General features: G+C 35.3%; 2 protein-coding genes across 5 annotated transcripts; one reads left to right on the top strand and one right to left on the bottom strand.

The window, feature by feature from the left end:
* Nucleotides 1–299: 299 nt before the first annotated feature.
* Nucleotides 300–8,809, top strand: LOC122527082 (prohormone-4). 3 transcript variants are annotated; one of them, XM_043650924.1, is made up of 5 exons: nucleotides 300–473; nucleotides 550–890; nucleotides 3,857–3,988; nucleotides 4,745–4,897; nucleotides 5,072–8,809. In XM_043650924.1, exons 2-5 carry the CDS (start codon nucleotides 764–766, stop codon nucleotides 5,263–5,265), a joined length of 606 nt encoding a protein of 201 aa, XP_043506859.1. In that variant the 5' UTR covers nucleotides 300–473; nucleotides 550–763; the 3' UTR covers nucleotides 5,266–8,809. The 3 variants fall into 3 exon arrangements, with proteins under 3 accessions (XP_043506859.1, XP_043506860.1, XP_043506861.1); XM_043650925.1 differs by having other exon boundaries at nucleotides 300–460; XM_043650926.1 differs by having other exon boundaries at nucleotides 378–395.
* A 538-nt stretch (nucleotides 8,810–9,347) lies between these two features.
* Nucleotides 9,348–12,690, bottom strand: LOC122527071 (NF-kappa-B-repressing factor). Of its 2 annotated transcripts, XM_043650899.1 has the most exons (8): nucleotides 12,488–12,690; nucleotides 12,188–12,395; nucleotides 10,823–10,956; nucleotides 10,494–10,737; nucleotides 10,281–10,407; nucleotides 10,037–10,206; nucleotides 9,797–9,973; nucleotides 9,348–9,719 (listed from the first exon to the last, which is right to left on the bottom strand). In XM_043650899.1, the coding sequence occupies exons 2-8, from the start codon at nucleotides 12,361–12,363 to the stop codon at nucleotides 9,557–9,559; spliced, it is 1,191 nt and encodes a 396-aa protein (XP_043506834.1). In that variant the 5' UTR covers nucleotides 12,364–12,395; nucleotides 12,488–12,690; the 3' UTR covers nucleotides 9,348–9,556. The 2 variants fall into 2 exon arrangements, with proteins under 2 accessions (XP_043506834.1, XP_043506832.1); XM_043650897.1 differs by having other exon boundaries at nucleotides 12,188–12,690.
* Nucleotides 12,691–12,894: the final 204 nt, after the last annotated feature.

Genomic DNA, 12,894 nt, shown 5'->3' on the forward strand with positions numbered 1-12,894 from the left:
GGTGGCCACGCAATTCCGCTGCGCGTGAACGCAGCGGTGTTCCAACAACGATAAACAAACGTTACGCACGGGATACAAGGGGGGTTGAAATCGATGCGACGTGGTAGAAAAGGGTCGCGTAGGTGTTCCAGGGTAGAACGTTCGATCTCGGCGATCCCGATTGGCCGCGGCCGACGAGACCCGTTGTCTGATTGGTCGATCGCGGTTCCATGCTTACCCCTTCCCACTCCACCGCGCTGCCAGGCTCGTGACTGATAAGGGTGAGTGGGATGTTGGAGAGGGGATAATATGTAGTTGGCATGGGACGTACGGTAAACGGTACGTACGCAGGTGTGTTTCACAGTGCTCGTGCACCCCGCGTCACGCGCCAGCCACTCGGTGTCGAAGAACAGACGGTGGGTGGCTGTGAAAACGAGAAAAAAACGAGAGAAAGGGGAGGAATACGCTTGTTCGCGTATTTGTACGTCTGCCGTGTACGTTTCTCGTTTTTCAAAGGGGACGTGATCATAGACATAAAGTATCATCAACGATTTGTCACTTTGATTACAGCGCGTCTCACGGTTGCCTCTCAGTTGGACAGAGAGAAAAGGGAAGTTCACGGGCTTGTTGCCAAAGTTTGCTTGTTCGCAAACGACGACGGGGGGGTGGTAGCTCGTACGTGTCCCCGTGACCGCGTAGTACCGCGAACTACCGCGCGAAAAAAAGGTACCTTCTGCTGAAAGTCTTCTCTCGAGAGAACAGTCCAACTCGTCGCCGGCTGAGAATGGTTCAGAGGTTTTGCACCAGCGTGGCCGCGCTCAGCCTCGCCCTGAGTGCCTGCCTTGTTCTCCCCCGTGCCGTCATGGCGATCGACTTGAGCCGATTCTACGGTCACTTCAACAAACGTACGGGTGAGTAAATAACCGTGACCGTTTCCTCCTAGCTGAGTTGTCCGGCACTAGAGAATGTACGCAACCTTGATTCGCAACCTGGTCAACACATTTCTCGGAATTACATACACCCTTCTCGCTCTATATAGATATCTCACAGTGGTCAATAAATAATCGTGTAATTCATTTTACATACTGTTTTACTTTGTACAACGATAATCTATAGTTTTTATGTACACGGTAATTTACATACTATTTGTTTTGTGTAGTAGTATTTATGTTTTATGTGTAATAATTTACGTACTGTTTATTTTGTATAATAGTCATTTGTATTTTATACAAAGTAATAATTTACATTTTGTATGCAGCAATTTACATAATTTATTAATTTATATTTTTAGGTTATTTTATATAATGATAATTTATATTTCATATGTAATAATTTACATGTTGTTTATTTTATATAATAATTCTATTAATAATTCTAATTATTTTATGTAACGATACATGTTTGTGTGTATATGTACATATGGAAGAAACAAGCCGTTTTCAAATCTACAGTTGTAAAGAATTTTCGTTTGCCGACTAACTGGAAACTCAGTTATGTCTTAAATCGAATCATGCCAGCATTGCGTGACGAGAAAGAAAGGACACCGAGATATGTCAAACGATACACTATAATTATCAGAATATTAATATAATGTAATATCGAAAAATTAATAGTTTCCAAGTTACTATCTTTTGTTTCGACCGACATGCTTGTGAAAGAATTAGAATTAGAATTAGAATTAGAACGCATCCTGTAAGTTTTCGATACGAAGGTGCAAGCATGCATAGAAATGAAAATTTCCTGTAATCAGAAAAAAAAAGAGAGGAAAAAAAGGTAAACTACTACTTACGTACAGTATGATAGCTCATCGAAGCGAAGAAATTCGTTTCTTCAACCCGAAACAAAAGTCGCTCATAACTTCGAAACTTTTATTAATTTGTCGACCCCTTCTATTTACTGGAACGTTTTTTTCACGTTTCGGCGAGTACTGCCTAACCTAGAAGTTACGAACCCTCTTTTCTATTCACGCTGTATTTTAATCTTTACACGATGAACCGCCGTGTTGATGGACAGCATCATTGAAGTGGCAATTTGAGTCCACGTGGTGCATTAAACGTATCACGATTCATCTTCGTGACACGGCCTCTGTCCGTGGTTTATTCAACGCAACGTGGCAATCGACGCCAGCGATATACTAAGCGTTGCTTTATTAGTGGTAAATTCCTTTGAGCAATAAAGCCGTGTGAAGTTCTCCGCGGTTGGTTAATTTGCTTGCTGCGAACTTGAATTACGCTAATGTGTTTCGCCAATTTACGATTACTTCACTTTCGTAACGTATCGATTTTCACGATCGTATGAAAACACGGTAATAAATGATGTTTGGGCCGATGTACAATTGAATATGCATAATTTCAATATACAGGGTGATTCACATAACTTGCACACTTGAATGAACTTTCCAATTATGCGTCTAATGAAAAATTGTTTGATACGAAAGTTGCATGGTTTATCAATTTTTTTGTTTCTCTAAATTTCCGAGGTCATCTTTATAAATCGTAAAATATTTTCTTAACCATTAGGTTCAGGACAAATGTGGCTGAATTGGAATTTAACATTCTTCCGATTTATAATGAAAAAAAATATATTGTCCAAATAAACAAAATAACTCGATTTTCTCGAAAATATTTTTACACGTAGAATCACCTCCCGGTCGGTTGACCACGAATGTAGTCAACAATCGATTTGTCGAGAAAAATGATAAAGACGAAAAAAACAAAAAAAAAAATCGCATTTAACGGCGTAAATAGTATTTATCTTTGATCTTATTGCGATTTTCAAATATTTTTATATTTATGTTTTTTTATTTTTTTTATTTTTTTTTTTTTTTACGTTATTGATCAGTCGTTTTAATTTCATTTCGGGCGAAAACTTTCCCCTGCGTGCAAAGGATTTGAAAATCGCAGACAGGGTTAAACCGGTCAATATCAGCCGTGTTGGCAACCACCAATAATTGGTGACTCTGTTATGCTATTCCGAGCATTGTCAGTTACAAAGTTAATGCACACACGCGCACGCTGTATATGTGTGTGTGTGTGTGTGTGTGTAATATTCGACGTACGCACGCAACGTGAAACGACCGTGCATAGTCACGAGATTATTATACATTCGGACATTTATTAAACACCCTTTTCGGACACTGTTGCGTGTACCATTGTCGTACATCCTACGCATTACGCGAGCCTTTTGTTTTGAAAATGGCGCCAGTCACAATTGAAGTCAAATTAGCAATTAAACTGAATTGCGATCGAAGTCAAATTAGCGACTGAACTAAATTGCGATCCCTTTCATTCTAATAGAATTTGCGGCCAGTATGTTCGAAACCACCAAGATTCTATCGATGGAATTTAATTTAGGGTGACAGCCTTAAATATCTCGAGTCAACATTGGAAGTATTATCGACGACTAAAGCGTAAAATTTCCAACAGAAACATTCAAGTAGAAAAGTGGAGAAAGCTTTGCGATAGAATAAATTACGCTTGATATGTTTTTATTTACACGTTTTTCGAAAGATCATTTAAATTTTCAAAAATACGTCTAGAAAAACTCATGCCAAAAATTGTAAAATTGGTCATCTTGACTATTTTGGTAGTAAGTGTTGAAAGCAAAATGACTTACGAAGCCAATTTCGAAATAAACAAACTCGCGTGCATCTTATAAAAATGTATTGTTATTATCATTAATATTAATAATTGTTATTGTTAATATTATTGATTACTATTGTTACTATTAATATCAATCGGTTATTATTGTCAATATTATTATTAATATTACTAAATTATTATTATTATTAATTATTAATATTATTTAGTATTGTGAATATTATCAATATTATTATTATCGTTGTTGTTGTTATTGTTATCATCATTCAATGTTGCAGGAGATGCATGCCGCCCGTACGAGCCGTTCAAGTGTCCAGGAGACGGAATCTGCATCTCAATTCAGTATCTTTGCGACGGAGCCCCCGATTGTCAAGATGGATACGACGAAGATTCGCGATTATGCACAGCTGGTAAAATCTACTGGCTACGTATAACAGTATTTTCCCCTATCCATTTTTTTTTTTTTTTTTTTTTTTTTTTTTTTTTTTACAATAAAAATAATGTAGCACGTAGGTGTTAGTATCTCTTATTAAAAAGAAAAATTACTATGAGTCTGCAATGACCGTTAAGAGCAATTCAGGGAGCTTGTATAACGCGGCATTGAAAATAAGAACAAGGTTACGAGGAAGTTTCCATATGGCAGAAACGTATCGAGTTTCGGGTCGTATAGGACGTCTGATTTATTCTCGTTCTTAACTACTACACAGGCTACCTATCTATTACGAGACTGTACGATCACTAGGTCGAACCTATTTTCTCCGTGTATTCTTGCATTGATTGTCTCCCCCTCCCCTGTTCTCGAGCCACAAAGTTGTGCAAATAAAAAAAAGACGATCATTGTGTTACGTGTGTGTAGGTACAGATATAACGGGTTATAAGTAACTAGATATACTTGCAGAAGTAACTAGTAATTACAATTTGTAGAAAACTTTATTATAATATAGTAACTAGTAATTACCATAATATAGAAAATTTTGATATGATATAGTAACTATTAACTAGTGTAATTTGTAAGAAACTTTGATCGAAGAAAGATATTATTAACATTAATACGATTGTAATTAATATAATATTGTAAGTCAATATAATATACAACATTCATATTGACGTATATTACGTGTATTTGTGTAATGTTTTTCGTCAAAGTATTTAATTGATTGTTCCAGCGAAGAGACCACCAGTAGAGGAGACTGCTAGTTTTCTGCAATCGTTGCTGGCAAGTCACGGCCCAAATTATCTTGAGAAATTATTCGGGACCAAAGCGCGGGACACACTGAAACCTCTTGGCGGCGTGAACACGGTTGCTATAGCACTTTCTGGTAATTATCGCGATCCTTACATGAAAAATAAACAAATCGATCTTTGGAGATATATATATAAAAACAAATTTGCAAAAGAGGAAATTTCATTTTAAATTAAATCAAAAAAAAAAAAAAAAAAAAAAAAAAGGAAAGAAAGAAGAAAGCAAAGTAAAACAAATTTTCAATTTCTAGAATCTCAGACGATCGAGGATTTTGGCGCAGCTTTGCATCTCATGCGCTCTGATTTGGAACACCTGCGCTCGGTGTTTATGGCGGTGGAGAACGGCGACTTGGGCATGCTGAAATCAATCGGCATCAAGGACTCGGAGCTAGGGGACGTGAAGTTTTTCCTGGAGAAGCTCGTGAAAACCGGCTTTCTCGACTGAATTGGCATTTCCACGGAGCGCCGTTGCGGAGGCGCTATAACACTGGCTGTATCGTATAACAATCGCACTATCCTATCGCCTTGAGAAGTTCTTTGGCAAGTTCCCCTTCTTCTTCCATCCCCTTTCTTTTCCTCATTCTGGCTCTCTTTCTCTGTCTCTGCCTCTCTTTGTCTCAAGTTTTCCTTTCGCTTTCCCCTCGATGTCATCTTATTGCTCTCCCCGCTTTTCAAAGAACGCATCGAGCGAGCATCGAGATAAGTTAAGAAGATATCTATCATTATCGAGAGGCACGGGAGTGTTGAATGTTTAAAATGTTTCCCAAATGTCAAGGGTTGATGCTTGTATATCCATGCACATTTATCGACGCGACGTCACTCATTTTCGCGCTGCGATGGACACGCGCTTTTATGTCGATGAACGTTCGTTCCATTCTTTTGCCATGCGACATATAAAAACAAGAAATACAAAATTGAAATAACGAGAAGAAATTCAACGGTGAATTCGTCGGCAATCGCGCAACGGAGACGACACGTAACCTAATGTCAGGTACATTAATTATATTTTGCCGAACGCTCAGTTATACGACGTGTACAATCGATACTAATTAACCGTCAGTCTGTTTTTGTCGTTGACGTGCAATCATCGTCCGAGACACAAAACGTTTTAAAATACTCTGTGAAAACGAGTTCACAGAATACTTGTCGGTTCTTTTTATATTTTTAAAAATACTCACGCAATTTTAATCGATGATGATAATTGAGAAAACCCTTTGATAATTTGGATGCTTTTGTTTTTGGGAACACAAATGTGTTGAAACGTGCAAGAAACGGTGGTACAGTTTCTTGCCTCTTGACTTTTATTTCACCGTATCGTCCGACTCCCGTGGCGCTCTCTGTATTTTACTACATATTGTACCGAAGCTGTGCTTCGGTGGCTAATATTCGTGATACTTGACGTAACGACACGTACGTAAAATTCATGCATGCGCGAAACCTGCCTTGCGACTCGGAACACTGCACGTGTTTTTTCGTTACATTTTTCTGTACAATATATACATACATTATATATATATGTCATCTACTGCACATTTACACGCTTGTATGAACTCGGATAATTACTGCTGGTACAGTACCAATACACATACTAAAGGTTCTTCTACGGATTTCAGTTTCTCGTATCGAGGTTGAGATTTGTCTCTAGATCTTGCACGTTTAGATTAAATCAATATCTCGCGAGATATACTTATCATTATACACATATAATTATCCACAGATAAGTAAGTGAGGGACAATCAGAGAAAAAACTTTAAACGATACCTCTTCCTATTGCATATTCGAGAGAAGTTGCTTTGATACTCCAAGTACGAGGGAAGTGATTAGAACACGGTCTTTGTGAATTTAACAAGTGTAGAATGTAGCCATTGCTGGTTTCACTTGAGCGAAATTACACTTGTGTACAATCAATCCTCGTCGATACGCACCAAACGGAAATACGTAGACAAGCCTGACTCTTTACCTTGACGATGTTCTGTTAAACTGCATTGTAAATCTTGAAAATGTGAAGTGACACGCGTCTTGGCGTCCTTTTTTCTCGTTGACGAATGTAACGGAGGGAAGAGATCGATGCGAAAATCTTCGACAGTTGGAAGAATTTCGAATCGATCCCTTGATATGCTGCTACGACAACACAACGTATAGATCTTGACAGGACTCTGCAAACAATGGACTCGGCAAGAGGTTAAGACAATTGTCCCGATTAATTTATTATATATCTGTTGCTTAGATTCCGGTTAATTTAATCTGTAAATCGCAGTGTAAATTTGTTTGCTATACGAACAATGATTGATCTTCAGCTCAACTACAAAATACACGTATAATCATTTACATGAGAGGATGCATACACATATGTACACATACACAGGTATATGTATATAAAAATCTATGTATACACAAACACACACGCGCGCACACACACATATATATATATATCTATTTTAAGCAAGAAAAGTGAAGCAGGTACAAATTGAGCATCGTATCGCATTCCTTCAGGGTAGAACGCGTTCTTTACTTAAGAAAATGAAGGTGACGATGATGATGATGATGATGATGATGATGATGATGGTAATGACGACGAAGCAAGTATACAATGCTGTGTATTAATATTTTCATTACGGTAACGCAACACAACATATCAATATAGATACATATCAGTAATCTAATTTAAAGAGATGAGTGCCGAATTCTCTCTGGGAGCCAATCTCTCCAGATTTAGTTTTTTTTCTCTATGGTCTGGGAAAAATACAGACCGTTCGAGTGAAATGAAATTTCGACGCTGTAAAAACTACATCGTATACAAACGTGGAGACTCAAAGCTTTGGCTCCACCGTGGAGAGACTTCAGTATAGGTGAAACACATCTCTACCTATCAAGCGTAATACATATCTTCTAGTCAACCACTGACATATCTTCTAATTAATGATAAATAAATAAGTCTATATATATATATATATATATAATTACATATCAACAAAGACGTCACTTTTATCAGATAGTAGATATATATATATTATTTTGATATATAAAAGAAAAACGAAGAAAAAATGACGGAGAGAAATATGTGTATGTAACGTTCCCTCTAGGTGTCAATTACGGTTCAAAGTAGGGCCTGGACCGAGGACAGAATCCCGAGGGAAGTTTGCGTAAGCTTTAGAGTTTGGAAACATTTTTCAAAGGATCAAGGCGCTCCGAATCTCCGCATCGCGAACGCTTTAATCCTGATCTATAAACCACCCCACCTCCACCTTTGCCCTCAATTTTGACGTGTTATATTTAAGAACATAAGGCCGTTCATCTCTGGTGGTAATTGGTGGCAAATTGACGAATCCATGCGCGGCGCTATATGTTTCTATCGCTCTCGAGCGACGGGCACTAAAATGCTTGTACATGCTACATCTATGTCTGTTTGTTTCTCTGTTCCTCACAGCGAATGACCTCACACGTCGTCTGTTCTTCTTTTGTACGATTTCAACCAAGTCAACAAAGTCAAGTTACATCTAATAATGTATTTAGTATTAGTTTCACTGATAATGTAATAATTTTAGTACTAGATGATGCACACACAGATATTTGTCGTTGTTCGTCGATCAGTGGACAGTGGCCGAGATTGGAACAAAAATTAATAACTTCAGTTAAATGTAGGATTTCACTTTTTAACAAAGCAGATTGGATAAATTGTGAACCATAGTAACAGAACATATCTATACAATCCGTCCATGATATATTCAGCCAAAAGGATTACCAGTTACCCGTATAAAGGAAAAGAGTTACATTTTCGATCGATGCAGAGGATATTTTAAAAAGAAAAAAAGGATATTTTTTCAAGAGAGTAGTATTTCCGTTGAACACGTCGCACGTAGCGTGAACAAGCATTGTCAGACATTTCTGCCAGTCGACGAGATGCACAGCGCATACACGTATACGTACAGAGAACATTTTCGACCATTTTGGTTATCGAGATTTAAATAATGTGATAACGTAATTAAAAACACACCATCGTATCTATGTTACTTTCGACTTCTGATTGTCCTACTGCCAAAGCAATTCTTATACGGCAACTGCGACGTACACTTGTAAGCGATCTTGCTTCTTAAAATTTTGTACTTCTATTAATTAAAACAAAATACATTGTCTTTTGGAGATAAGTTCAGCGCGCGAAGATCATTAAATAAAGTGAATGTTTCTTTCAGTTTTATTTAACGAAATTAAAATTGTACCTGACCACACACGCACACGCGCACACACACACATACGCACACACATATATATATATCGTTCGTGATTATTGTAATCATTAAATATTCTATTTCTGCTTTCATAAAAATTTCTTCTCCTTCCTATTGAATGACCGTCGAAACATCAACCCGAGAAACTTCGTCAGTGAAAGAGAATGTACGAAAGATACATTCAGAGAATCGAGATTTCGTGGAATTGCGCAATAGCGAGTAATGTTCTTCCCCAGACTGTTGAGAAATTCTTTGAAAATTGTCCAGCATGCAATAAATAAAGGAGAAACGACACATTAAATTCAATTTCTTCGAAGAAATATTTTATTTGAATATTTTCAACTTGTACACCAAGAATTAAATAGCGATGTGATATTAACAATGTATTAACAATGTGATCTTTCAATCTGACTTTTATGACAGCCTGAATATAACGATTTACAATTGGTATTTATAATTAGGCGTAAAATTTATTAAGGTTTGTGAAAAGATAAACGTAGTTCTTTTTATTTACAATTCAGTTGGTTCGAGTAACTGATACTTGTTAGTGTCACCGCCAAGACTTTTCAGTTCTTCGACTAAATCCAACGGATCTATCTTTCGAGAAACTACTAACGTTCGTTGACTTTTGGGACCATAACTGTGCGATTTCAAACCAAGCTGTCTTGCAACCCTGCAAACAAATTGAAATATGTATTTAATATATTGAGTTTCAACGATTGTTTTGAACAAATGTATCGATGCACTTACTGATGGATTATTGCTCTTTCATCATTTGTAAAGTCAACAGAAAATATCAAATCATTTTTCATGTCACCTGAGAGGAACTTTCCCATGATATCTTTACATCTATGTTTCAAATCGTCTGTAGACAAAAGATGTCGTTTTAATCCTAAACCTTCCCTACTAATTTTTTGCTCGTTAACTCTGCAAATGTGAAATTGATTGATTATAAAATGCTTCAGAGAACAGAATAAAGGTTTTACTTACACGATGGGTTCTACTATTCCCTGCTGTGATTTACCAAGACCACCACCGGTCCAACCCATTAATTTCATTATTTTCTTTCCAATATTGTCATCAGAAATAGTATCGTCTTTCGATTTTCTGTTAGTTATTGTTGCTGTAGTTACATTAGCATGTCTTACGCTATTTTTAATCTAAATGTTAAAGCACAGCTTTAGCAACAGTTTCACATAGATCAAAATAGGAAACAATTTTTTTTTTTTTTTACCTTAATTGTATAATAATACTTCCTTAGTTCTTGCAATCCAATGATGGATGCATCTCTCTTCGCTGATTTTTGGTCGGGACTACGAGCTGTCGCTATTAGTTTTGAATTGATAAAAATACGGCATTTACTGTAAAAAGAAAGAAAAAAACGAAAAGAACGATAAAACAATTTTGACGACAAAGAACGAGGAGAGGATAAAAAAAATGTCCATACTAAGAATCCCCGATTTTATCAAATTTCCAGTCCACATTTCCACCTGACATATTAACTGCATTAGAAAGTGTAGTTTGCGGTATATCTCTGGGTCTTTCGATTATAACAATATCACGAAATGGATTTATGTTAAATTTTTTTCGTTTAAAAGGTACTTTGTTAAATTTTGACTTATGAGTTGATCTTGTACTTAATGACTGTGTTGACGTCTCGACTCTATTGGTGGATTTTGGGGCAGTTCCTCCTAAAACATTAGTATTTAAGGAACGAACTTAAAGAAAAAGACCTTGTTTTATACTCAATATGTAACTCACAGTTCTTAGATATACCTTTGACCTTTGAACTAGCAGCATCTGATGCTTTTACAAACGTTCGTTTCAACTTAGACTTTTGTTTCTCTCTGTATTCACCAACAATATCTTCAGCTAATTCTGCAATTAGCTGCATTGTCTCTTTAGGATACCTAAAAGTAAATTATCAAAATATACGTATAGTGCTTCATAAAGGTATTTAAATATTTACTACAGAAAACTTTTTTTCAAGTGTATACCATTTTTAATACTTCTTATATTTCTGAGATAATTATTTGTACTACTTACTGATTTTTTTTTTTACTGCAAATATAATTTTTGCATATATTTTCAGGTTTGGATGATTCTTATCATAGTTATATATGGTTTTAATATAATCAGGATACTCTAATCTCATTACAGTTGCTTTATATAATATAAATGCTTTATATAATATAAATAATACATTTATAAAAGATTACCAAAATGTTTCAATAATTTCATGAACCATTTCATACGAATAAATATAATATAATAAATAAAGTAAACTAAAGATTTATGAAACATATATGTGTGGAATGGGGAAATTCTAGGAATTGGGATTGCCAGAATTTTCTCCAGTACCTGAGGATTGCAGGAGTGGTGTAACATAAATAGTAGAGAAAGTTAGACCTGGAACTTGGGACTGTTTATGGCTAGCCCTCTAGGCTTAGCGTTTAAGACACTAAGGATATGGATGCAAATGGTGTGTATGTGTGTATGTGTGAATGACAAATTTTGTGCAGATGAGGAAGAAGGCAGTGAGTGTTTAGCAATTAAGGAAATAGTGTAAACGTCATTTATAATCATCATTAAACAAATTTTCTGTTATTTAACTTCAAATAAACAATTATCCTTTAACTAAATTTCTACAAATTGGAAGCTCAGCTGGGATTCTTACATATATATATAAAGAATAGTAATACAAAGAATAATTAATCAGACATACCAAAGCTACTTAACTTTTAATGATTATCATTTATTTCAAATTATTCTTTACAGTAATTGATACTGATTCAAACTGGTTTATACAAATTGTTTAAAATAGTCAACTTTTGTCTTTAATATAAATGCAAATATAAGCATACTTCCAGAGATCTTATTTATTGCATATTATCAAGATCGTTATTGATAATACTAGCAATGTATTTTTAATTTCTTCTATCAACTCATTAGGAATATCATTGAAGTATACCTTTCATAATCATTAAAAGTTAATTAATTAACTTCAATATATATTTGATTACTTATAACTTATATATTGATAACTTAGATACTCATATATAATGTAATGTATAGCATAACTATGTAGTATATATATATAGTACAACTTGTAAAATATAAATAAGAGTGTATATACATTACCTGCATCCAAGCAGTTCCACATTTGTAAACACTTGAGCTAAACAAACGAGTTCGTCTTCTGGAAATTTGTCCTTATGAGCCAAAAGAAATTTTCGCCTGAGTTCCCAATGTTCGTCGCATTCGTGTTCCGTCTTGTGTTGTTCTACGTCCCAATCGTCCTCGCCGCTCATTTTCATCACAGCATTAAACAAATTGCAAATTCATATATGTAAAAATGCTTATTGAGGATGATATACAAACACACAGTCTTTCGTTCAAGAGACAACTATTGTTTTATTAAAAGTGTATAAAATATATTTTCTGCCTTTCTGTCCGAATTATAAAAGTCACAAGACAAAGATGCATCCAAAAATTTCAGTATCAATACGTTTAGTTTCACAAAATATTTCACACAGTATTGCGCCTTCGAAGAAATACAAGATAGATTTGAAACATTATATAACGTTTCGTGTTATACTATTATTTGCCCATCTTGATAACATCATGCATCATGATTGTATTCATGATATTTTAGCCTTTTGTGTTGTAATTTAGATAAATGAATACACGTATGTAATAAATTAAGACATCGGTCTCACAACATTTCAAATTTATGTCAGATATATTAGTAAATATTTATAGCAAATTCTATGGTAAATTCTATGGTAATTATAATATTCTAGTTTAGTTTAATTTTTTCAATTTTGGTCATTTCATTTATAATTTTT

This window comes from Frieseomelitta varia, unplaced genomic scaffold (assembly GCF_011392965.1).
Source record: "Frieseomelitta varia isolate USP_RPSP 00005682 unplaced genomic scaffold, Fvar_1.2 scaffold_208, whole genome shotgun sequence".
Classification (NCBI taxonomy): Eukaryota; Metazoa; Arthropoda; class Insecta; order Hymenoptera; family Apidae; genus Frieseomelitta; species Frieseomelitta varia.

What these genes read in the sequence shown, in the direction of transcription:
- LOC122527082 (XM_043650924.1), top strand. Translation starts at nt 764, where the DNA reads ATGGTTCAGAGGTTTTGCACCAGCGTGGCCGCGCTCAGCCTCGCCCTG. An exon ending in TCACTTCAACAAACGTACGG is followed by an intron (nt 891 to 3,856) that starts GTGAGTAAATAA and finishes TCAATGTTGCAG; the next exon opens with GAGATGCATGCCGCCCGTAC. An exon ending in GGTTGCTATAGCACTTTCTG is followed by an intron (nt 4,898 to 5,071) that starts GTAATTATCGCG and finishes TTCAATTTCTAG; the next exon opens with AATCTCAGACGATCGAGGAT.
- LOC122527071 (XM_043650899.1), bottom strand. Translation starts at nt 12,363, where the DNA reads ATGAAAATGAGCGGCGAGGACGATTGGGACGTAGAACAACACAAGACG. An exon ending in TGCTAGTTCAAAGGTCAAAG is followed by an intron (nt 10,738 to 10,822) that starts GTATATCTAAGA and finishes CTAATGTTTTAG; the next exon opens with GAGGAACTGCCCCAAAATCC. An exon ending in GGAATAGTAGAACCCATCGT is followed by an intron (nt 9,974 to 10,036) that starts GTAAGTAAAACC and finishes TCACATTTGCAG; the next exon opens with AGTTAACGAGCAAAAAATTA.